Source organism: Bombina bombina, chromosome 7 (genome assembly GCF_027579735.1).
Source record: "Bombina bombina isolate aBomBom1 chromosome 7, aBomBom1.pri, whole genome shotgun sequence".
In the NCBI taxonomy this organism is placed as follows: domain Eukaryota; kingdom Metazoa; phylum Chordata; class Amphibia; order Anura; family Bombinatoridae; genus Bombina; species Bombina bombina.
In genome coordinates this window covers 383,393,188-383,419,251 of record NC_069505.1, presented here as the reverse complement: position 1 = coordinate 383,419,251, position 26,064 = coordinate 383,393,188, and the positions used below count along the sequence as shown (strand labels likewise).

Below are 26,064 nucleotides of genomic sequence, written 5' to 3'. Positions count from 1 at the left end.
AGATAGATAGATGATAGATAAATTGATAGATGATAGTAAGATGATAGATAGATATATAAATAGATGATAGATAGATAGAGCGATAGATAGATAGATAGATAGATAGATGATTGATAGATAGATAGATAGATAGACAAATAGATAGGATTCATAGAAAGATTGATTGATAGATAATAGATAGATAGATGGATAGATAGATAGATAGATAGATAGACAGGATTAATAGAAAGATTGATAGATAAATAGATAGATAAATAGATAGATAGATATACTATAGATAGATAGATGATAGAAGCTTTAGAAAGATGCGCTTGAAAAGCCTTATAATCAGTCTCCCTAGCAACACAAGGGGAATGTAGTAAGGTAAGAGATATATTTCATATATATGGATCATCTATAACAACATTTATGCAAAGAATAATCTAGTGTATAATGTCCCTTTAATAAAATATTGTAAATTTAAAGTTGTGGATATTTCTTTTTTGGCTGTGAAGGGTATAAAGCACTATACATGCACATGTGAGTGAATGTGTATACAGTATATGTGTAGGGATTTGTAATCCTATAAATATGGGCATTTCCTAGAATTTATGTGTTTGCAGAGAATTTATATGTTGGTTTTAACCAAATATTATTGTATGCTCTCTGGTGCCCATAGCAAGAAGTTACTCTGGTAGACTTTAAATTGACTTTAAAGGGACACTCAAGTAAAAATGAAACTTTCATGAGTCAGATAGAGCAATGAATTTTAAACAACTTTCCAATTTACTTCCATTATCAAAATGTGCACAGTCTTTTTATTTACACTTTGTGAGTCACCAGCTCCTACTGAGCATGTGCAACAATTCACAGTACAGTATATACATATATGCATTTGTGATTGGCTGATGGCTGTCACATGATGCAGTGTGAGTGGAAATAGATATAACTGAAATTTGTAGGAACAAAATCTACTACTCGTTTAAAGTTCAGACTAAGTGCTATTGAATTGCCTGGTTATCATGCATGTGTTTATTGTGCAAATATACTGTATTTACTTGTCCTTTAAACAATAAATACTAGATATAATTATATATTTAAAGCAAACATTAGCCTAAAGATAATGTGTAGCTGTATTATTAAAAATCATTGTTGTTTCAATATTGAAGAAATGATTGCAAAGTTTTACTGTAATGGACACTGTCACATTAAAACTTAGGTTTCCCTTACTTAATATTTTCTGCTGAGGACTAATAGAGACAAATAAAGTGTGCAAAGGATGTCTGTGCGGAATATACCAATGTTAAAGTAATATTATCATGGTTTAAAGTCCCTTTCATATTTCTATATTCCACACAACCATTGTTTGCACACAACCTGTAGCTAGTTGTCCTCAGCAGAAGAGATTAGGTAAAGGAGCTAAATAGCAGGGAAAGCTGACAAAATAAATAAGAAGAGTATATTGTTTTTTTGTATTTTTTTAATACATTTTACATGTTATATTAGCAGTGCCTAATGGTGTATCTTTGCTAAAGGAGGTGTAAGCTCAAGTCAGACTGTGACTAGTTATATATACTAGATACATGTAAATACACAAAACCTGAGACATTTATAGAGTTGCATCACTTGAAGAGCCAGGGATGAGCCCCTCTGTATAAATTGTGCCATAGACACACACCTGCCTACTTTGTATAATGACAAATCCAACCTTATGAAAATTGTATTATATGACACCTGTAAGCCTCAGATGCAATCAGTCTGCCCTCTCCCTCCCCTCTCACTCTATCACTCCCTCCCCCTTATCTTCTCTCCCCCCACCCTCCATGATCCTCTCTATCCTCCCTCTCTTCCATCATCTCTCTCCCTCCCCTCTCCAGTTCTCACCCCCTCCCGCTCCCTGTGCTCCTCCCTCCTGTCTGTGTCAGTGTATATAACTGTGTGTTTATATAGCTGTTTGTATCCCTGTGCCCCTACACCCGGGCATGCAGTTCCACGGGTACCCCCCACCGGCGTCGGGCCCTCCACCACCCGGATCCCCATTCTAAGTGCCAGGCATCAGCACCAGCCAGAATCTGCACACGATCCACTTGTCACTGCAATCTACTTACATATCGGGACCTGCTTCTGGAGCTGGGATCTTGTCCAATCGCTGGGATTTAGCCCCGAATACTGTCTCTACCACAAGAGTAATGGAACTCTACTAATATACCCCGGTAAAGGGATCTACTCGGGGTATTGCTACTTTACTAAGCTACCCCTTGAATTTTGGGATCTATCACAGAGTTTTCGCACTCATCAAAGCCGTTGGGCTAATAGGGCACCGGGGCATATTTTCATTATTTTCACTGAGCACTGGAATTTACCCCATGAGTCTGCCCTCTTACACTATTTACACTCTGCCCTCTGGATGTTGGGATCTGTCCCCATTCTGGATATGCCCTAGAGCTTTGGGACTGTTGGGGAACTAGATCTATCTCCGGATATAACCAACATACTCTGGATTTAACCACTGGGTATTGGGATTTACCCCGTATCTGCCCCAAGGTAATCTGAGATCATGTGGACCCCAACCGAGGAGGATAAATACGGAGTGGGTGAGTGACACAGCACGGTGACACACAATGACACAGTGTCACACTGGTACCTGATCAAACACTGTCACACAGCTAATCACACAGGGCCCAGGGCCAACTAATCAGCAGCTGTCACACAACACACATAACAAATACACACAAGGTCTAGTACAGCACATTGCACAGCACACAATCCATCAGTCACTGCAATACGTGATAGGCATACCCAAATATACCCAGACCAGCAAAGGCTCGTACACACATGTATCACAATTTACACACGCTGGCACATACATATCATTGCCAGTCACCGTGTGCAGTGAAGGAATGCAGTCAGTGACAGCACAAGATATATGCCCTGTGCACCCAGCACATCTAGGCCTCTGGAGTCAGGTGAACTGAATACTTCTAGGCATAATGGTGACTGCATGAGGTTGGTGCTGATGCAGCTGATGTTGTTGCTAGTGCTGGGGAATATTTTTGGTTTGTTTATCTGATTAGTGTGCTGGTTGTACTACTGCATAGGCAGACTCTAGGCTAATGAGTGATGTTGACTGTTTAAAGTTGGCATTGGGTATGAGTAGTTAATGTTGGATGCTTAAAGGGACATTCCAGCCAAAATTGTAATCCACATGGATTCATTTTAGTTTTGAATAGAAGCATGTTTGTAATATACATGTATTGGCAAAAAAGCTTCTAATTAAAGCTATAGCTTTTTCAAAAGTGTATTTATGTATGCACCGTGCACCAACTTTTTAAACACAGTACTTGCTGAGAGAGCCTAAGATGTCTGAACCATCTGGTATGTACTCACTTTGTTAATTATTGACATGATAAAAGCCCCACTGGTGCCATGTGCAGCTGCAGTATTTAAAATGCTAGTGCACTGAGGCTAACTAGCTATGCTTCACATACACATTCAGAGAAAAATGCTAACAGTAAAACAGTGATAACTTTTACTAGGAGCATTTTTGCCAATACATGTGTATTGCAAATATTTTTCTATTCAAAGATGTAATTCATCTATGTTTATTTACATTTTGACTGGAATGTCCATTTAAAGTTAGTGCTGGTTGTGTGTGATGTCAGGTGTACATTTGGTTTGAGATGGGTATGCATGTTGGATTCTTGGTGATATATAAGGTTGGTGCAGAGAGTATAAAGTTGGTTTAAGATGTCTGAGTTTGTTGATGGGAGTATGAGCTTGGCTTATGTTGGGTATATGTGGTAGGTAATGGATATATGATATATATATATACTGATCTGTGTTTAATGAAGTTGGTATTGAGTGTATAAGGTTTATGCTGAACAAAAAAGGCTGGTGATGGGCATATAGAGATGGTGTTAAAAGGGATACTGAACCCAAATTTTTTTTTCCGTCCATGATCCAGATAGAACATACAATTTTAAGCAACTTTCTAATTTACTCTTATTATCAATTTTTCTTCGTTCTCTTGGTATCTTTATTTGAAAAAGCAGGTATGTAAGCTTACGAGCCGGCCCATCTTTGGTTTAGCACCTGGGTATTGTTTGCTGATTGGTGGCTAAATGTAGCCACCAATCAACAAGCGCTATCCAGGGTCCTGAACCAAAAATGGGCAGGCTTTTATGCTTCCATTCCTGCTTTTTCGAATAAAGGTACTAAGAGAATGAAGAAAAATTGATAATAAAAGTAAATTAGAAAGTTGCTTAAAATTGTATGTTCTATCTGAATCATGAAATAATTTTTTTTTTTGGGTTTAGTGTCCCTTTAATTGTATGAAATTATTGATGGGTATATGAAGTCGTTGCTAGGCTTATAAGTCTAGTGGTGGGCATATACATCTGATGCTGATTGCATGAGGCTGGTAATGGGCATATAAGGTTGGTGCTGGGCATGAGGTTGGGTTGGAAATGGCAAAATCAGGCTGGTGCTAAGTGTATGAATTTAAAGGGATATGAAACTGACATTTTTTTTGTAATTCATTGTTGAAATCATTGTTGAAATGATACTTAGGTAGGTGTCTGGAGCACTACATGTCAGGAAATAGTGCTGCCATCTAGTGGTCCTTCAATGGATAACATTCTTGTAAAACTGCTGCCATATAGTGCTCCAGACATGTGCACGCTCCTGAGCTTTTTTTTCGACAAGATACCAAGAGAACAAAGAAAATTTGATAACAGAAGTAAATTAGAAAGTTGTTTAAAATTGCTGCTCTATCTGAATCATGACAAATTATAAACAAATAATGTCCCTTTAATGCTGGGCATACAAGGGTAGTACTTGGTGGGTGCTGGGTATTAGAGGTGGCTAATACTGGGTTATGATGATAGTGCTGGGTGTATGAGGTTGGCACTGAGCATATGAGGATGGGGCTACACATACTAAACCAAAGCTGGGCACACAGGGCTGGCAATGCTTGTATTAATTTAATGCTGGGCATACTGGGCTGGTAATGCTTGTATTAATTTAATGCTGGGCACACCGGGCTGGTATTGCTTGTATTAATTTAATGTTGGGCATACTGGGCTGGTAATACTTGTATTAATTTAATGCTGGGCACATTGGGCTGGTTATGCTTGTATTAATTTAATGCTGGGCACACTGGGCTGGTAATGCTTGTAGTAATTTAATGCTGGGCACACAGGGCTGGCAATGCTTGTATTAATTTAATGCTGGACATACTGGGCTGGCAATGCTTGTATTAATTTAATGCTGGACATACTGGGCTGGTAATGCTTGTATTAATTTAATGCTGGGCACACTGGGCTGGTAATGCTTGTATTAATTTAATGATGGACATACTGGGCTGGTAATGCTTGTATTAATTTAATGCTGGGCATACTGGGCTGGTAATGCTTGTATTAATTTAATGCTGGGCACACCGGGCTGGTATTGCTTGTATTAATTTAATGTTGGGCATACTGGGCTGGTAATACTTGTATTAATTTAATGCTGGGCACATTGGGCTGGTTATGCTTGTATTAATTTAATGCTGGGCACACTGGGCTGGTAATGCTTGTATTAATTTAATGCTGGGCACACAGGGCTGGCAATGCTTGTATTAATTTAATGCTGGGCACACTGGGCTGGCAATGCTTGTATTAATTTGATGCTGGGCACACCGGGCTGGTAATGCTTGTATTAATTTAATGCTGGGCACACCGGGCTGGTAATGCTTGTATTAATTTAATGCTGGGCACACTGGGCTGGTAATGCTTGTATTAATTTAATGCTGGGCATACTGGGCTGGTAATGCTTGAATTAATTTAATGCTGGGCACACTGGGCTGGTAATGCTTGTATTAATTTAATGCTGGGCACACCGGGCTGGTAATGCTTGTATTAATTTAATGCTGGGCACACCGGGCTGGTAATGCTTGTATTAATTTAATGCTGGGCATACTGGGCTGGTAATGCTTGTATTAATTTAATGCTGGGCACACTGGGCTGGTAATGCTTGTATTAATTTAATGCTGGGCACACCGGGCTGGTAATTTAATGCTGGGCACACCGGCTGGTAATGCTTGTATTAATTTAATGCTGGGCACACTGGGCTGGTAATGCTTGTATTAATTTAATCCTGGGCACACCGGGTTGGTAATGCTTGTATTAATTTAATGCTGGGCACACTGGGCTGGTAATGCTTGTATTAATTTAATGCTGGGCACACCGGGCTGGTAATGCTTGTATTAATTTAATGCTGGGCACACCGGGCTGGTAATGCTTGTATTAATTTAATGCTGGGCATACTGGGCTGGTAATGCTTGTATTAATTTAATGCTGGGCACACTGGGCTGGTAATGCTTGTATTAATTTAATGCTGGGCACACTGGGCTGGTAATTTAATGCTGGGCACACCGGCTGGTAATGCTTGTATTAATTTAATGCTGGGCACACTGGGCTGGTAATGCTTGTATTAATTTAATCCTGGGCACACCGGGTTGGTAATTCTTGTATTAATTTAATGCTGGGCACACCGGGCTGGTAATGCTTGTATTGATTTATTGCACATGAGGTAGGTTAGTGTTGAGTGTATGCATTTAAAGGGGCATGAAACCCAAATTTTTTCTTTCATGGTTTAGAAAGAGCATGCAATTTTAAACAACTTTCTAATTTACTTCTATTATCTAATTTGCTTCATTCTCTTGATATAGTTTGCTGAAAAGCATATCTAGATAGGCTCAGGAGCTGCTGATTGGTTGCTGCGCATAGATGCCTCGTGTAATTGGCTCACCCATGTGCATTGCTATTTCTTCAACAAAGTATATCTAAAGAATGAAGCAAATTAGATAATAGAAGTAAATTGGAATGTCGTATAAAATTGTATTCTCTACTTGAATCATGACAAAAAATGTTGGGGTTTAATGTCCCTTTAATGCTGCACATACAAGGTTAGTACATGGTGAGGCTGGGGTTAGACATATGTGACTGGCGCTGGGCATCTGAGGTTGGTGCTGGGCATATGAGCATGGTGTTGTGATCACAAAACTGATGCTGAGGTTGACCTGAATAGATTAATTTAATACTGGGCATACACATCTGGGAGCAAGCATGAAGATAGTGCTGATTCTGCTGAACAAATGAGGCTGGTACCGGGATATGAGGTCTTTGCTTGGCCATTGTGGTTAGTTCTGTTTTTCTTGTGTTGATTCTGAATATGCACTTTTGGTATGAACTGGGCATATGTGGTTGGAGATAGACATGTGATGTACAGTAGGTGCACAATTCAGAAGGTTAATGTAGAGTATATTAGGTAGTTACTCTGTGTATGGTAAGCTCTTATTGTATGAACCAAGTATGAGTAGATTGACACTGGTTTTATGGGTTGGTGTTTGATGAGGCTGTTCTAAGGGCAGAAGCTGGTTCTGAGTGTATGGACCTTGCACTAGGCTACTGAGGCTAGCAGTAGGTGCATAGGACTAGTGGTGGGCGTATAACTTTGGTTCTAGGGTTATAAGTTGGTTCTGGTTTTAGAGTTTGTTTTGGTTGAGTGAGGTTGGTGCTGGGATTGTGAGGTAGATGTTGGGCATATAAGGCTGATGCTAGGCTTGTAAGGTCGGTGTTGGTCATATGAGGTTGAGGCTAAGCTTGTAAAGTTGGTATTGGGCTTATGCCCCAAGGCATAACATGCTGATGTCATTGCAGAAAATGCAGCATTTCTGCAGAAAGCACTGGACATATGTAGGAACTATTAGCGCTTTCACTTTGCAGCTCTGCTCTACATCAGGCTTTTATATTCAAACAGCACTGTGCTCTGGCTGCACTGTGTAAGTTTTCCTTAAAGGGATACTAAACCCAAGTTTTTTTCTTTCAGACAGAGCATGCAATTTTAAGCAACTTTCTAATTTACCTATTATGAATTTTTCTTCTTTCTCTTGCTATCTTTATTTAAAAAGCAGGAATGTAAAGCTTAGGAGCCGGCACATTTTTGGTTCAGAACCTGAGTTTCGCTTGCTTATTGGTGGCTAAATGTAGCCAACAATAAGCAAGCGCTATCCAGGGTGCGGACCCTAAGCTTTACATTCCTGCTTTATAAATAAAGTTAGCAAGAGAACAAAGAAAAATCGATAATAGGAGTAAATTAGAAAGTTGCTTTAAATTTGGGTGTAGTATTCCTTTATAGGGACATTGTACACTTGTTTTTTTCTTTGCATAAATGTTTTGTAGATTATCTATTTATATAGCCCATAAAGTTGTTGTTTTTTTTAAATGGATAGTTTTGCTTATTTTGAAATAACATTGCTCTGATTTTCAGACTCCTAACCAAGCCCCAAAGTTTTAGGAGAATACCGACGTATACCTACTCCAGCTTGCTTATGTTTGTGTAAAGGGTCTTTTCATATGCAAAGGAAGGGGGAGGGGGAGTGTCTGATATTTCCCACTTGCAGTGGGTGTTCCAGTAACCTTTTTAACAGAGCTCAACTGGAAGCTTCCAAGTAAGTTTTTAAACAGTTTAATACTGGATTTGTATATCAGTATCTGTGCATATTATAGTAGTGTCTCTTACATGCAGTTATATGAAAATTGGTGTATACTGTTTCTTTAAGACATTGCAGCCAGAGCATAGCACTGTTTGAAGAGAACAGTCAAATATGGAGCAGTGCTGCAAAATGGCAGTGCATTGAAAACTGTCTCTCAGGGATGTTTTCAACCCCGCCCCCTATCCTTTACTGGTCTGCAAAGCTGTGACGTTCTTGTAAGTAATGCACCTTTTTTATTACTACATTTTCAGTATGTGATGTTAGACCAAGAGCAAAGTAAACACATTTCTTTTTATTCAAGAGACATTTTTAAAACTTAAAATGATTTCCCTGCAGAAAATGTGCAATGTCATTTTCATCTGATGTAATATATTATAAAACTTTAAAAATTGCCTTCTTCTCCAGTTAAAAAATACATTGCAATTGAGCTGGTGCTTTAAATTTTTACTAAACAAATCTCATTGCAGAAAGTAAGAAAAAGTTCTGCCTCTGGGGGACATATGAAGTTGATGAAGGGTTTTTGAGGTAGGTAGTTAATTTTCATGATTCAGATAGAACATATACTACTACTAAACAACTTTCCAAATTACTTCTATTACCAATTTTGCTTCATTCTCTTGGTATCCTTTATTGAAGGAGCAGCAATACACTATTAGATGCTAGCTGAACAGATCTTTAAGCCAATAATATGAGGCATATATGTGCAGCCACCAATCAGCAGCTAGCTTCCATGTCCTGAGCCTACCTAGGTGTGCTTTTCAACAAAATATACCAAAGAGAACTAAGCAAATTAGATAAAATAAGTAAATTGGAAAGTTGTTTAAAACTGAATATGAATCATGAAAGAAAATGGTTGGGTTTTATGTTCCTTCAATTATTCAGAAAGAGTGTACATTACATTTTTTTTTTTTTTATAAATTAAATTTACTTTGTTCTCTTGGCATCCTTTGTTGAAGAACATATGTTCTGGAGTGTACTAGTGTTTGGAGCAGTATATGGCAGCAGTTTTGCACAAATGGTTTTACCAATGTTATTAGTTTGCTCTTCATCAAAGGATACCAAAAGACCAAAGTAAATATGATAATAAAAGTAAATCATAAAGTTTTAAAAAAAAAAAAATATTCTCCTACTGAGTAATGAAAGAAAAAAATGTGGGTTTCATGTCCCTTTAAGGCACATTGATATAGCATTCCTACATAACTAGCTGTCAGACTCTCTTGCTATATGTCCATCAAATCTAATATACTTACAAAAATGCTCCATTTGATTTTAAATTAATCCAATTCAAAGTGACCCATTTAACACAAGCATCATATTCCTGAATTCATTTTCATTCCTGAAATGTATCAGAATCATTTTTAAATGTATCCACGGGACTGACATTCACTACCTCCTTTGGTAATGAGTTCCACAAATTGATAGCTCTTACAGTGAAAAAACGATGAAATCTCCTTTCTTCCAGCCTTAAATTGTGTCCTCTTGTCACAAACAACTTGACTATGTTTACAGGTTAAGAGCGTCAATAATAAATGTTACAAAAAGCACCAGTAAAAAAGTACTCACTGGGCTCCATGTACGAAGCAGTGAAAGCTGCTCTGGATCCCTTGCAGGGCAGGTTCGCATATGCGAGCCTGCTTTCCGCAATGTAAGAAGCAGCGGTCATTAGACCTCTGCTTCTTACACCCTACGTCACCTCTGAGGTGGCGAGGGAAAATCACAGAGAGCTCGCTCGCTCTCGGTGCTTGACAGCCCCTTCAGTCGCGCGATTGGTTGCACGAATGAAGGGGCGGGCATTAAACACTGCAAGGAGTGTGTAATGATACATACAGGCTAGCGTACGAACAGATTCGCTGCCCGTATATAGCGAAGGCGGGCAGACAGCTTCGCAAGTTGAGAAGCTGTCTACCCGCCTCTTAGTACATGGAGCCCGCTGTGGTTACGCTCTAGTAAAAGGCTACAGAGCTCACACAGTTAAAGGGACATGAAACCCAAATTTTTTATTTTATGATTCAGAGAGAGAATACAATTTTTAAAAAAGTTTCCATTTTACTTCTATTATCAAATGTGCTTTGTTCTCATGTTATTCTTTGTTGAAGAGATATCTAGATAGTAAGAATATTTGATAAAGGAAGTAAATTGGAAAGATTGAACCTGGGAATGTTGCCCTGATTTGTGTATGCTCTTAAAGGGACATGAACCCCCCCAAAAACTTTCATAATTCAGATTACAGTATTATACAATTTTAAACAACCTTTCAGTTTACACCAGTTATCAAATTTGCTTCATTCTTTTGGTATCCTTTTTTTGAAGAAACAGCAATGCACTACTGGTAGTTAGCTGAACACATGAGCCAATGACAGGGAGCATATATCTGCAGCCACCAATCACCAGTTAGGTCGTAGTAGTGCATTGCTGCTCCTGAGCCTATGTATGCTCTTCAACAAAGAATACCAGGAGAGCAAAGCAAATTAGATAACAGAAGTATATTAGAAAAGTGTTTAAAATTGCTGACACCTACCTAGGTATCTTTTCAACAAAGAATATCATAGGAACAAAGCAAATTTGATAATAGAAGTAAACTACTAACTTTATTTTTTATAAATTGCATGCTCGGTATGAATTACAAAAGACATGATTTGGGTTTCATATCCCTTTAAAAAGGATATGAAACCAAAAAATTCAGATAGAACATGCAATTTTAAACAACTTTCTAATTTAATTATATTATCATTTTTTCTTTGTTTTCTTGGTATCTTTTTTTGAAAAGCAGGGCATAAGCAAGAGCACTAGAGGGCAACACTATTTCCTGTTATATAGTGCTCCAGATGCCTACCTAGGTATCTCTTCAACACAGAATATCATGGGAACTAAGCAAATTTGATAATAGAAGTTAATTGGAAACTTTTTTTTAAAATGTTATGTTCTGTCTGAATCACAAAAGAGAATGTTTGGGTTTGATATCCCTTTAAGGCAGCTTTGTAAACTGGTTATTATTTGCCTGGAACACAAAACTCTCCTCCTGTCTTTGTGATGTGATTTGCTACAATCTGGCCATTATGTCCCAACTCCCATATGGAGATCTCCAACCAATTATAAAGCTAAAACTGGCAGCAACAATTAAAAAAAAAAAGAAAAAAGATCTTTATAGAAATCAGGATTTGTGTTGTAATCAGTTGTTAACTTTACAACTGAAATATGATGTTGCCTTAGTGCAACTTCTTCATCCGCTATGATCTTGCCTGCTAATGGTTTTACATTTGCCCTGCGTGATTAACGATATCTCTCCCCATTTATAAAATTCACCAGGGAAATACCAGTTTTCAGGGGCGAAGCTTCAGGGGGTGCAGAGGTCGCAATTGCGACTGGGCCCACAAGGGTGGCCCCCTTCTTAGATTCTTGCACTTGGGCCCTGTGGTTTCTAGTTACGCCTCTGCAAGTTTTAAACATTTTCAAATGTATTGAAGAATACCACTGTACATCTTCCATCTGTATGGTCATCCAGTGGTTAACAAATTTATTTCAGAATTAGTAGCCAACTACGCACTTTTTTTTTTATAAAAGCCAGACGTATATTTGTTTATAGACATCAAAATATTAGTCGGCGGAAATAGTTATTGGTGCTGTCTTTCTTTCTGCAATAGTATTTACAAAGGCTTTAGACAATTGATCTGATAATATATTATTTAAAGGGACAGTCTACACCAGAATGTTTATTCTTTAAAAAGATAGATAATCCCTTTATTACACTTTCTCAATTTTGCATAACAAAGTTATATCAATATACTTTTTACTTCTGTGATTACCTTGTATCTAAGCCTCTGCAGACTGCCCCCTTATTTAAGTTCTTTTGGCAGACTTGCATTTCAGCCAACCAGTGCCCTCTCATAAGTAACTCCACGGGCGTGAGCACAATGTTATCTATATGGCACACATGGACTAGCTCTGTCTAGCTGTGTAAAACTGCCAAATGCATTCAGATAAGAGGCGCCCTTCAAGGGCTTTGGAATTATCATATGAGCCTCCCTAGGTTTAGCTTTCAACTAAGAATACCAAGAGAACAAAGCAAATTTGATGATAAACGTAAATTGGAAAGTTGTTTAAAATTACATGCCCTATCTGAACCATGAAAGTTTAATTTTGACTAGACTGTCCCTTTAAGGAATAAGTAGGAGAAGAGATGCTCTTTATTTGTGGTACAGGTTCAAATCCCCAAATCTGGAATTCCAAAATCCAAACTTCTTCTAAAAACCAGGCTTTTTAATTAATATATTTTGTTTAAAAACAAAATGATCAAAAATTACTATTTTTCACCGCCTGTAAGCCACAATCTTCTCTGCCTGTGTCTCTGTTTTTTTACTTTGTTCTAAAATGCAAATAATAGTCTAGATTTATTTTTTATTATCTGATTACAGTACTGTACTATCTTTCTGATGGTACTATGTATACAAAAGTATTAAAATGAGATACAACTGTATAATGACAGGTAAATATTGCCTAAATAACATAAGATATTGTTGTTTACATTTGGTTCCATCCCCCTCTCCAAACTGTCCCATTTTACAGATGCAGATATTACAAAATCCAAACCTTTCCCATCCCCAAGCAATTTAAATAATGGGTTTTCTACCTGTAGTGGAATGAGTGGAGGGAAATGAAGGAGACGCAGGATCTATAGGGAAAATATTTAGTGGTGGAGCAAGGAGGAGAAAAATAGCATTACAACCAATACTAAAAATGTTTAGTCTTATGACCAGAACACCCAGATGTCCTCGTCTAGTGACATCTTTTTGTTTGCCACTGCAACCCTGTGTTCCATTATTTGTAGGTATTCCCATTAGATGGGGGATAGAGGCGGACAGTCATAAGCGTGCAACAGTTAACCTTTTAACAACGTTAGAACGTTGTATTCCGTCTGAATTTTGCTGGGCTTTAGCGCCGATGGACGGAATACAACGTCCTAACCGCTTGGCTTTCCTGAAGCCACTGGCGCTTCCCTGATGGGATCGCTGTCTGGAGATCGTGCCTAGCATCATAGGGATGCCCCCCTGACGCAATCCCATAATTTAAATCTCGTGATCACGTGCACGATTGCGAGATTTCAATTTGTTTACATTGGAACATTTGCTTCGAAGTAGACACGTTAACCCCAGCACGAAAGGGTTAATTTGGCTGAAGTGAATAATAGAACACAATAACAACAGCTTGCCATCCTTAGTTGGGTTAAATCTTTGTAAAAGAGGACTTTTTTGGGTGTCTTGGTTGGGTAGAGACCTTTGGGGAAGCAAATTGCATTCATTGTGTGCTAGAATTTAATGATTCATTTAATCTGTGGGCAAGTCCACCAAATGTGGTCTAACATTTTGTTGACCAATCTCTGTCCTTGTCTATGTTTATAAGAGATTGTTGGGGGTATGAGATTTGTGTTGTGGTGTTAGGTTTGGGAGGAGGGTATGAATGTATCAATGTTTGTGAGAGGGTTCTGTAGGGTTTGGTGTGGTCTATAATATGTATGATAAGTTTCTAAACTTGCTTTATATCTTTGAGAGTTTCATGAATATGAGATTGGTTATTAGTGGTATAAGGTTGGTGAGGAAGGTATGAGCTTTGTGATACTTATGAGAGGTTGTTGGAGAGGTAATGTTAACTTAAATTACATTAATTTAGAAGTGTTTGGTAGAGTTTGTTGGATAGATACAGGGAGTGCAGAATTATTAGGCAAATGAGTATTTTGACCACATCATCCTCTTTATGCATGTTGTCTTACTCCAAGCTGTATAGGCTCGAAAGCCTACTACCAATTAAGCATATTAGGTGATGTGCATCTCTGTAATGAGAAGGGGTGTGGTCTAATGACATCAACACCCTATATCAGGTGTACATAATTATTAGGCAACTTCCTTTCCTTTGGCAAAATGGGTCAAAAGAAGGACTTGACAGGCTCAGAAAAGTCAAAAATAGTGAGATATCTTGCAGAGGGATGCAGCACTCTTAAAATTGCAAAGCTTCTGAAGCGTGATCATCGAACAATCAAGCGTTTCATTCAAAATAGTCAACAGGGTCGCAAGAAGCGTGTGGAAAAACCAAGGCGCAAAATAACTGCCCATGAACTGAGAAAAGTCAAGCGTGCAGCTGCCAAGATGCCACTTGCCACCAGTTTGGCCATATTTCAGAGCTGCAACATCACTGGAGTGCCCAAAAGCACAAGGTGTGCAATACTCAGAGACATGGCCAAGGTAAGAAAGGCTGAAAGACGACCACCACTGAACAAGACACACAAGCTGAAACCTCAAGACTGGGCCAAGAAATATCTCAAGACTGATTTTTCTAAGGTTTTATGGACTGATGAAATGAGAGTGAGTCTTGATGGGCCAGATGGATGGGCCCGTGGCTGGATTGGTAAAGGGCAGAGAGCTCCAGTCCGACTCAGACGCCAGCAAGGTGGAGGTGGAGTACTGGTTTGGGCTGGTATCATCAAAGATGAGCTTGTGGGGCCTTTTCGGGTTGAGGATGGAGTCAAGCTCAACTCCCAGTCCTACTGCAAGTTTCTGGAAGACACCTTCTTCAAGCAGTGGTACAGGAAGAAGTCTGCATCCTTCAAGAAAAACATGATTTTCATGCAGGACAATGCTCCATCACACGTGTCCAAGTACTCCACAGCGTGGCTGGAAAGAAAGGGTATAAAAGAAGAAAATCTAATGACATGACCTCCTTGTTCACCTGATCTGAACCCCATTGAGAACCTGTGGTCCATCATCAAATGTGAGATTTACAAGGAGGGAAAACAGTACACCTCTCTGAAGAGTGTCTGGGAGGCTGTGGTTGCTGCTGCACGCAATGTTGATGGTGAACAGATCAAAACACTGACAGAATACATGGATGGCAGGCTTTTGAGTGTCCTTGCAAAGAAAGGTGGCTATATTGGTCACTGATTTGTTTTTGTTTTGTTTTTGAATGTCAGAAATGTATATTTGTGAATGTTGAGATGTTATATTGGTTTCACTGGTAAAAATAAATAATTGAAATGCGTATATATTTGTTTTTTGTTAAGTTGCCTAATAATTATGCACAGTAATAGTCACCTGCACACACAGATATCCTCCTAAAATAGCTAAAACTAAAAACAAACTAAAAACTACTTCCAAAACTATTCAGCTTTGATATTAATGAGTTTTTTTGGGTTCATTGAGAACATGGTTGTTGTTCAATAATAAAATTAATCCTCAAAAATACAACTTGCCTAATAATTCTGCACTCCCTGTATATGTTTGGTGCAGTCTGAGCTCTGTACAAACTCTCTGTTGTCATAATGTTTATAAGAAGTTGCTGGCATGGCTATTGAGGTAGTGGGTGGTATGAGGTTGGTGAGGAAGGTATTAGATTGGTCTGGACTTTATAATTTTAAGGCTAATTTTGAGAGATTGGTGGTGGTGGTATATGCTTGGCTTGATATCTATGAAGCTTGTACTGTGTGTAAAACTTTGGAAATGTAATGATGTTGGTTCTAGATGTTGGTATTGGAGTTTAAGGTTGGTGCTGGATGTGTGAGACTTTTGCTGTGTAGATGACAATGGGTCTTGGTATGATGGTTTAGCACTGAATGTAAGGTAGGTCCTGCTTGTATAAGGTAGGTCCTGCTTGTATAAGGTTGGTGCTGGATGTGTAAGGCTGTTGCTGTGTAGATGACAATGGGTCTTGGTATGTGGGTTTAGTACTGAATGTAAGGTTGGTATAAGGTTGATTCTGGATGTGTAAGGCTGTTGCTGTGTAGATGACAATGGGTCTTGGTATGATGGTTTAGTACTGAATGTAAGGTAGGTCCTGCTTGTATAAGGTTGGTGCTGGATGTGTGAGGCTGTTGCTGTGTAGATGACAATGGGTCTTGGTATGTGGGTTTAGTACTGAATGTAAGGTTGGTCCTGCTTGTATAAGGTTGGTGCTGGATGTGTGAGGCTGTTGCTGTGTAGATGACAATGGGTCTTGGTATGTGGGTTTAGTACTGAATTTAAGTTAGGTCCTGCTTGTATAAGGTTGGTGGTGGATGTGTAAGGCTGTTGCTGTGTAGATGCCAATGGGTCTTGGTATGATGGTTTAGTACTGAATGTAAGGTAGGTCCTGCTTGTATAAGGTTGGTGCTGGATGTGTGAGGCTGTTGCTGTGTAGATGAAAATGGGTCTTGGTATGATGGTTTAGTACTGAATGTAAGGTAGGTCCTGCTTGTATAAGATTGGTTGTGGATGTGTAAGCTGTTGCTGTGTAGATGACAATGGGTCTTGGTATGTGGGTTTAGTACTGAATGTAAGGTTGGTCCTGCTTGTATAAGGTTGGTGCTGGATGTGTAAGGCTGTTGCTGTGTAGATGACAATGGGTCTTGGTATGTTCGTTTAGTACTGAATGTAAGGTAGGTCCTGATTGTATAAGGTTGGTGCTGGATGTGTGAGGCTGTTGCTGTGTAGATGAAAATGGGTCTTGGTATGATGGTTTAGTACTGAATGTAAGGTAGGTCCTGCTTGTATAAGATTGGTTGTGGATGTGTAAGGCTGTTGCTGTGTAGATGACAATGGGTCTTGGTATGTGGGTTTAGTACTGAATGTAAGGTTGGTCCTGCTTGTATAAGGTTGGTGCTGGATGTGTAAGGCTGTTGCTGTGTAGATGACAATGGGTCTTGGTATGATGGTTTAGTACTGAATGTAAGGTAGGTCCTGCTTGTATAAGGTTGGTGCTGGATGTGTGAGGCTGTTGCTGTGTAGATGAAAATGGGTCTTGGTATGATGGTTTAGTACTGAATGTAAGGTAGGTCCTGCTTGTATAAGATTGGTTGTGGATGTGTAAGGCTGTTGCTGTGTAGATGACAATGGGTCTTGGTATGTGGGTTTAGTACTGAATGTAAGGTTGGTCCTGCTTGTATAAGGTTGGTGCTGGATGTGTAAGGCTGTTTCTGTGTAGATGACAATGGGTCTTGGTATGTGGGATTAGTACTGAATGTAAGGTAGGTCCTGCTTGTATAAGGTTGGTGCTGGATGTGTGAGGCTGTTGCTGTGTAGATGACAATGGGTCTTGGTATGATGGTTTAGTACTGAATGTAAGGTTGGTCCTGCTTGTATAAGGTTGGTGATGGATGTGTGAGGCTGTTGCTGTGTAGATGACAATGGGTCTTGGTATGTGGGTTTAGTACTGAATGTAAGGTAGGTCCTGCTTGTATAAGGTTGGTGCTGGATGTGTAAGGCTGTTGCTGTGTAGATGACAATGGGTCTTGGTATGATGGTTTAGTACTGAATGTAAGGTAGGTCCTGCTTGTATAAGGTTTGTGCTGGATGTGTGAGGCTGTTGCTGTGTAGATGACAATGGGTCTTGGTATGATGGTTTAGTACTGAATGTAAGGTTGGTCCTGCTTGTATAAGGTTGGTGCTGGATGTGTGAGACTGTTGCTGTGTAGATGACAATGGGTCTTGGTATGTGGGTTTAGTACGGAATGTAACGTAGGTGCTGCTTGTATAAGGTTGGTGCTGGATGTGTGAGGCTGTTGCTGTGTAGATGACAATGGGTCTTGGTATGATGGTTTAGTACTGAATGTAAGGTAGGTCCTGCTTGTATAAGGTTGGTGCTGGATTTGTGAGACTGTTGCTGTGTAGATGGCAATGGGTCTTGGCATGTGGGTTTAGTATTGAATGTAAGGTAGGTCCTGCTTGTATAAGTTTGGAGCTGGATGTGTGAGGCTGTTGCTGTGTAGATGACAATGGGTCTTGGTATGATGGTTTAGTACTGAATGTAAGGTAGGTCCTGCTTGTATATGGTTGGTGCTGGACGTGTTAGACTGTTGCTGTGTAGATGACAATGGGTCTTGGTATGATGGTTTAGTACTGAATGTAAGGTTGGTCCTGCTTGTATAAGTTTGGAGCTGGATGTGTGAGGCTGTTGCTGTGTAGATGGCAATGGGTATTGGTATGTGGGTTTAGTACTGAATGTAAGGTAGGTCCTGCTTGTATAAGTTTGGAGCTGGATGTGTGAGGCTGTTGCTGTGTAGATGGCAATGGGTATTGGTATGTGGGTTTAGTACTGAATGTAAGGTAGGTCCTGCTTGTATAAGTTTGGAGCTGGATGTGTGAGGCTGTTGCTGTGTAGATGGCAATGGGTATTGGTATGTGGGTTTAGTACTGAATGTAAGGTAGGTCCTGCTTGTATAAGGTTGCTGCTTGATGTGTGAGGCTGTTGCTGTGTAGATGACAAGGGACAGTAAACACCTTAAGATTTGTATATAAAATGTTTAGTCATAAAACAACTTTGCAATATAGTTTCATTATTTATTTTGCTCCTGTGAAACGTTGGGCAATTTCTAATTCTCAGAACTTGAAATGCACCTGCTGACTTCTCAAGGAAAACTCTGCTACATATCTGTCTATAATTGGCTTTATCAGATAACAGCTGCAAAACAATATACTTTATACTAACATTAGATAGATAGATAGATAGATAGATAGATAGATAGATAGATAGATAGATAGGGTAGATAATAGATAGAGATAGACAGATAATAGATAGATATAATAATATTATTATTGTATTTATTTATTCATTAAGTACAGGTAGCCCTCAGTTTACGCCGGGGTTAGGTTGCAGAAGGAATTGTTGTAAATCGAAACCATTGTAAATTGAAACCCAGTTTATAATGTAAGTCAATGGGAAGTGAGGGAGTTAGGTTCCAGGCCCCTCTCAAAATTGTCATAAGTAACACCTAATACATTATTTTTAAAGCTTTGAAATGAAGACTTTAAATGCTAAAAGCATTATAAACCTAATTAAATAATCACAACAGACTGCTAATGTGCGCTGGTATTACAAGTTAGGTGCAATGCAAATGCGACCTCGTGTTCGCATTGCACAGAAGCATTGTGCTCACGAGAGCGTGTTTCCATTGGCTCCACTGGGAGTCACGTTCTCATGCAATCAGAAATGGCAGAGAACCAAGCACAGCGAAGGGGGTAAGTCGTACAGTGATGGGCGGCAAATTTAAATATATATGAATATATATTTATGTGTTTATATATGTATATACACATATTAACACATAAATATATATGTATATAAGCATATTTTCTGAGCGCTAATTGCTACCGTGAACTTGCGGTAGCAATAATCAGCCACTTGTAATGACTGATTAATTATCACGCACCCGTAAACGGGCGGATTAGCCATTTACGGACGCACAATAAATTAGCGCTCCACTAGTCCTTAGTGTCCTACTCTTACATTAATTAAGGTATAAAAAGGCTAACTTTTTATAAGTAATGCGCATGTTTTACTCTTGTGGCAGAAATATTATTTATTCATCTCTTTAGTGATTCTTGCAGACAACCTTGAGAATGCTGGGCCATATGAGATTCGTGCTAGAGATTTAAAAGTGGGACAGTATTTTAGGTAAAGTGACAGAGCGCTGTATGTGGCAAATAATCTCACTGATCATGTATGTATGAAGCTGGTCTGTATCTCTGTTCCATTAACATCTCACTCTTTTTCTATTCCGTCTATCACTGTATCTGTTTCTTCCACAAGCTACTTATAAATAATATATGTGATCTATAGCTCTGTCTCTTTCTGTGTGTTTACTGTATATTCGTAATATATCTCCCTGTCTCCTTGGCTCTTTCCCTCTGATTACACCGAATAGGATTGGGGGCATTAAGGCTCCAGCTGTCCTGCTCTGTGATTTGGAAGGCCCAGCGGTAGGGGGGGTCCATCTTACATCTGTCACAAGAGGTGGTCTTCATATTAACCCCTTCACTGTGTCAGGTTATAACAAGTATACACATATTAACACATAAATATATGTATATAATTAGCATATACATAAATATTTACTGTGAAAAACATAGATCGCATAGACCGCAATATAAAGGCACTTTTCAGTGCCATTTTTTTTCTAACACCCCACAACCACCAACTTTCCCTCCCCAAATACTCCCTAGTGCAGTGATTGTATAAAATAAAAATGCTACAATTTTTATTTTTAATAAAATACACTACACTTTATTTTGGGGGTATTTGGGCCACATTTATAAAATTAACCAGAGATCTGTTCTATGGTTAATTTTATAAATGCTAATTGCTACCGCAAGTTCGCGGTAGCAATAACCAGCTACTTGTAATGGCTGGTTATTTATCACGAGTTGGCAAACGGGCAAATTTGCCAATTTGCAGGCACTTGTAATCTACCCCATAGTTATTTAATCACAAGAGTCAAATGTGTGCAGGTGTTCTAAAATTTGTCTCGATGCATAAAAATTCCGGACCTGCGTCACGGGGACATGACATCAGCTGTTGGAGACGTGTGGCACTCACTGCGTATGTGCAAGAGGCCCAACCTTGCAAAATCAGCTGTTTAAAGGGATAGTAAACCCCAACATTTTCTTTTATGATTCAGATAGAACATACAATTTTAAACAACTTTCCAATTTAATTCTATTTTAAAATTTTCTTCATTCTCTTGTTATCCATTGCTGAAGGGACAGCATTGCACTACTGACAGGAAGCTGAAAATATTTATTTAGCCAATCACAAGAGACAAATTTGTGCAGGCACCAATTAGCAGCAACTCCCACTAGTGTATGATGTGTGCGTATTCATTTTTTAACAAGGGATACTAAGAGAACGAAGCACATTTAAACATAGAAGTGAATTTAAAATTGTCTTAAAATGACCTGCTCTATCTGAATCATGCAAGTTTAATTTTTACTTTCCTATCCCTTTAAGTCTAAGCAAAGGGTCGAGCAATTCTATGGGCATTAGACTTAATTGCGCATGCACGCAGAATACCGCGCATGCGCACACGGCTCGACTTTTCACAATCAGCTTAATAAGCTGCATCAGAGGGTCCATGATTTTTACAGTCGAGTTGCCTTCAGTGCGCATGTGCGTGCTGCCGTAAAATGTAAAAAACAAACATACAATTTTAAAAAATATTATAAAATATGTGAAGCCAAATTTTCAAATATTACACAGTATAGGACGCATTCCATTAAACAACTTCATGTAACAGTGTCATGTGGCCCCACAAAATGTAACGGTTGTCTAGATTCAAGGGGGTACACAGGCTGGATCGTACAATACACAAGCATTACATTTCGTGGGGCCACATGACACTGTTACATGAAGTTGTTTAATATAATGCGTCCTATACTGTAACATTAGACAATTTGGGCTTCACATATTTTATTATATTTTTAAAAGTTGTATGTTTATTTGTTTTTCCCATTTTACATCAGCACACGCATGCGCACTGAAGGCAACTCGCCTGTAGAAATCATGGTCCCTCTGATGCAGCTTATTCTGCGCGCATGCGCAATGAAGTCTAATGCCCATATGATTCCTCAACCCTTTGGTTAGACTTAAACAGCTGATTTTACGAGGTTGGGATTCTTGCGCATGCGCAGTGAGTGCCACATGCATCCAACAGCTGATGTCACGTCACCGGAAGTGACGCGGGTCTGGAATTTTTATGCGTGGAGACAAATTTTAAAACACAAGCACCAATCAGCAGCTAGCTCCCATTAATGTAGGATATGTGCATATTCATTTTCAACAAAGGATACCAATAGAACAAAGCATATTTGAAAATAGAAGTGATTTTAATAGTGTCTTTAAATTACATGCTCTATCTGAATCGTGCAAGTTTATTTTGTACTTTCCTATCCCTTTAGTTTTACCTTTTTCAGATCGCAGAAGTTAATTACTTGAGGTGTGACAGTTGTATAAGAAGTACATTTGGGTCTTTGCTGTACATATTCATACAGATTTAAATCCCGCTCTGTGCATTCAGTGTCAGATTGACTAACTGATTTCCTGTAATCTGTAACCAACTAGATTTTGTTTTATAGGGGCTGATTTATTATGCCCCGTAGACTGCCTAATGCAGCTGTTTCCGCGCGAGCCTTCTTAAGACCGCTGCTTCTTAACTCGTCCGCTGCCTCTGAGGCTGCAGACATCATTCTGCCCGATCTCATACGATTGGGTTGATTGACACCCCCTGACGCTGCAGGGGGCGGCATTGCACAAGCAGTTCACCAGAACTGCTTGTGCAGGGCTAAATGTCTACAGTGTATGCTGTCGGAATTTAGCGATGCAGGGCGGACATGATTCGCTATAGCGAATCATGTCCGCCCGGGGTATGGTAAATCTACCCCATTATCTGTAGCTCTTGTTATAGCACTGCAGACTGTATGTTGTGTATTAAATAAATCATTTATACACAGTTATACCTAGTACTCAATGCAACAGTAATCACATGATATTTATTTTGTGTTACTATAGAACATCAGCCAAGTCTTAAAGGGACAATAAACTCACATTTTTTTCTTTCCTGATTCAGATAGAACAGCTATTTTAAGCAACTTTCTCATTTACTCCTATTTTCATGTTTTATTTGTTCTCTTGCTATCTTTATTAGAAAAGGCAGGAATCTAATCTAAATTGCCGGCCCATTTTTGGTTCAGGACCCTGGGTAGCGCTTGCTGATTGGTGGCTACAATTGATAATAGGAGTAAATAAAGAAGTTGCTTAAAATTGCTGCTCTATATGAATCATGAAAGAAAATAATTGGGTTTAATGTTTTTAAAACAAATTAACATAATTTTTACTGCAATTATTTATCAATAGCAAAACTGCACCCACCATTGCCTTATTTGGTGGAGCCAATCAGGGCTTTAGTCTGCAGACAACAAGGCTAACCACTGTCATAAAGTTAGTATAAAACACATTGTTTTGTAGTTGTTATCTAATAAAGCCATTTAGGGACAGCTATGTAGCAGGGTTAATCCTGAGAAGACCGCAGGTGCATTTCAAGTGCTATGAATTAGAAATTATTCTATTTTAAAGCTGAATTACATGAAAAGGGGGCAATAATTGACAAATAAATAAAATAATAATACTTAATACATAAAAAGGGGCATAATTCATAAAAACATATTGGAAATTTGTTTTATTATGCATAACTTATATAAAATCTCAAGATATTTACTTTTCCTTTAGTATATGTTTCTGCATATATTCTATCTATCTATCTATCTATCTATCTATCTATATATCTATCTATCTATTTATATATATATCATCTATCTATATATCTATCAGTATCTATAATCTATCTTTCTATCTCTATCTATCTATCTATCTATCTATCTATCTATCTATCTATGTCTGTCTGCCTATCTATCTGTATCTATCTTTCTCTATCTGTCTGTCAATTTATCTATCTATATCTGAATAAGTCTATTTATGTACTGCTCTGTGGCTACGCTACACTAAATGCTATGTCTGCCTATATATGTGTGAATACATAGAATTCATGCACTAATATATCACATTTACCAGCAATTATAAATACATACCGTACTTAATCAAAAAAATACAAAGATTTAGGATTATGTAAATACACACGTTGTTCATAATGGTCAGTTGGCTGTACACTAAAGGCACTAACTCTTCACTTGCCCTAGTAATTGATTCTGTTTCCTTTGGCAATGACAGGGTTAATTAGTGCGCAAACTGTACAGGAGTCTCCAGTACTGGGTGCTAGAGGAGAAGATACTTATCGATCTGCAGTAATATCAGCTCTTTAAAGGAAGTGTCTCCCCACCCCCATCTAGTTTGTATGGGGGATGTGCAAATCAGTTGTTTTTAACAGGGATACTAAACTTCCGTTGACTGAAATTGTCATTATCACTATGATATTGCAAATATATGTTAAGTACAAGTCACAGTTTTGATACATGTCCAGATTAAAAAAATCTATTGATTGTTGTATCTTTCTATCTATCTATCTATCTATCTATCTATCTATCATCTATCTACCTACCTTCTATCTCGCTATCTATCTACCTATCTATCGATCTATCTCTCTATCTACCATTTATCTATTTATTTATCTACTATCTATCTATCATCTATCTATCATCTATCTTTCTATCTGTCTGTCTATCTGTCTGTCTGTCTGTCTGTCTATCTATCTATCTATCTATCTATCTATCTATCCATCTTGCAATTTTAATGATGTGATTAGCACAGTATCTATTTTTTCACTGACAAGCACTGCTTGGTAAGTATGCCCTATGTATGCTTTATGCACAGATCACACCTACTAACCAGCAGCTGTTTGTAGGCACCAGGAGTCGATAAAAATGTTCAAAACAAATAAAGGAGGCTTTTTTTAATGCAATTTGCAGAGTACCATGCAATAAAGTGCCAGTATACTTTTTCCACATCCGTCTATAATATAAATAAATGCACAATCATACAGGAGTATCCAATGGCTGGGTGCCTTCTAGCAGACCCATTTATAAACTAATAGCTGAGACACACAAGATACTCTTGAAGAGGTCAAGGACTGAATGGATTGTGATGGATTGGAACAGAGTCTAACACATTATAGTCTTGAGGTTATTTATTGTGAGTGTGTTTCTGTAAGATTGCGCATACTTATGTATTTTAAAGGGACATTGTAGGGCAAACATTACATGCTATCATTTTAGTATTACTGTCTCTGGTAGTCTATGTGTTTAACCCCCACAAAGGGGATTAAATACCCTCTTGAGAGCTGCAGAGAACTGCAGACATGGCTGGTGGGCCAAGGATCAGTTGCACGGCTCCACCAATCACAGGTCTCGTCTGCTTAGGACCAGCAGTTCTCTGCAGCTCTGAAGTGGTACTTTAATGACTATGGGGTTGATTTACAATCCTGTAAAAAAAAAAGTTTATCTAAAAAATTTCAACAGAAAATCACCAATAAAGTCAAGGTGGATTTTTGTAGATAAATAATTTGCTAAGCAATTCTACCTTTGCAGGGGTTAACGACTTAGGACTCAGTTGTCCAAAGAATGTACGGTGAGGTCCCTCCAATAAAATGTTAGCTTTAAATATATATATGTACACAGTATATATATATATACATATTTAGACAGGTATATTCATGTATCTTTGTGTTAAAACCCTTTGCTGTCCCTTTTTCTTCTTCTAACACTTTAAACTTCATATCTTCGAGCCCTAGCCCTTATAACTTTTTTAAGCAAATTTTTTTAAAATATTTTTATTAGATAGTGTTCTAATGTACTGTACTTTTAAGTATATTTTTGATTTATTTTGTGCAACTTTTTAGTCGAACATAACTGTTAACCAGAGCTCTAAAATCGTGCTATCCTGACAACCGTTAAATTTAATCGCATTCAAGCAAACTCTTTACTTTAAACTTGTAATACGTGCGCAAAGAGCCACGATAAACCCCTTATTGCTCATGCACACACCTCATAACCTAGCCCTTAAATAGGTTTGTGGTTTTAACTAGCAAATAACAGTTATTTCATATAGAAAAATAAATCTAAAGAATCAATTTCCCTTGCATTTTATACTCTTCAGCTTGAATAAAAAGCCACTAAAAACTCATGAAGGGAGAAAAAACAATATTACGCTGTCCCTTTAAGAACTGTTTATGTCACTAGGCAGAGTTCAGTATGTAGATGATAGACACATCTCTGAGGATGTGGTTGGTGAGTGGAATCGAGTATTGC

At 38.4% G+C, this 26,064-nt stretch overlaps 1 protein-coding gene across 1 annotated transcript in view; it reads left to right on the top strand.

Moving 5' to 3' along the window:
- The first annotated feature begins 2,437 nt into the window (after positions 1-2,437).
- The window catches only part of DOCK3 (dedicator of cytokinesis 3), a 924,676-nt gene continuing 901,049 nt past the window's right edge, over positions 2,438-26,064 (top strand). The window contains exon 1 of the mRNA XM_053721106.1: positions 2,438-2,573. Coding sequence (XP_053577081.1) covers positions 2,537-2,573 — 37 coding nt within the window. The 5' untranslated portion in view covers positions 2,438-2,536. The remainder of the gene's footprint in view (positions 2,574-26,064) is intronic.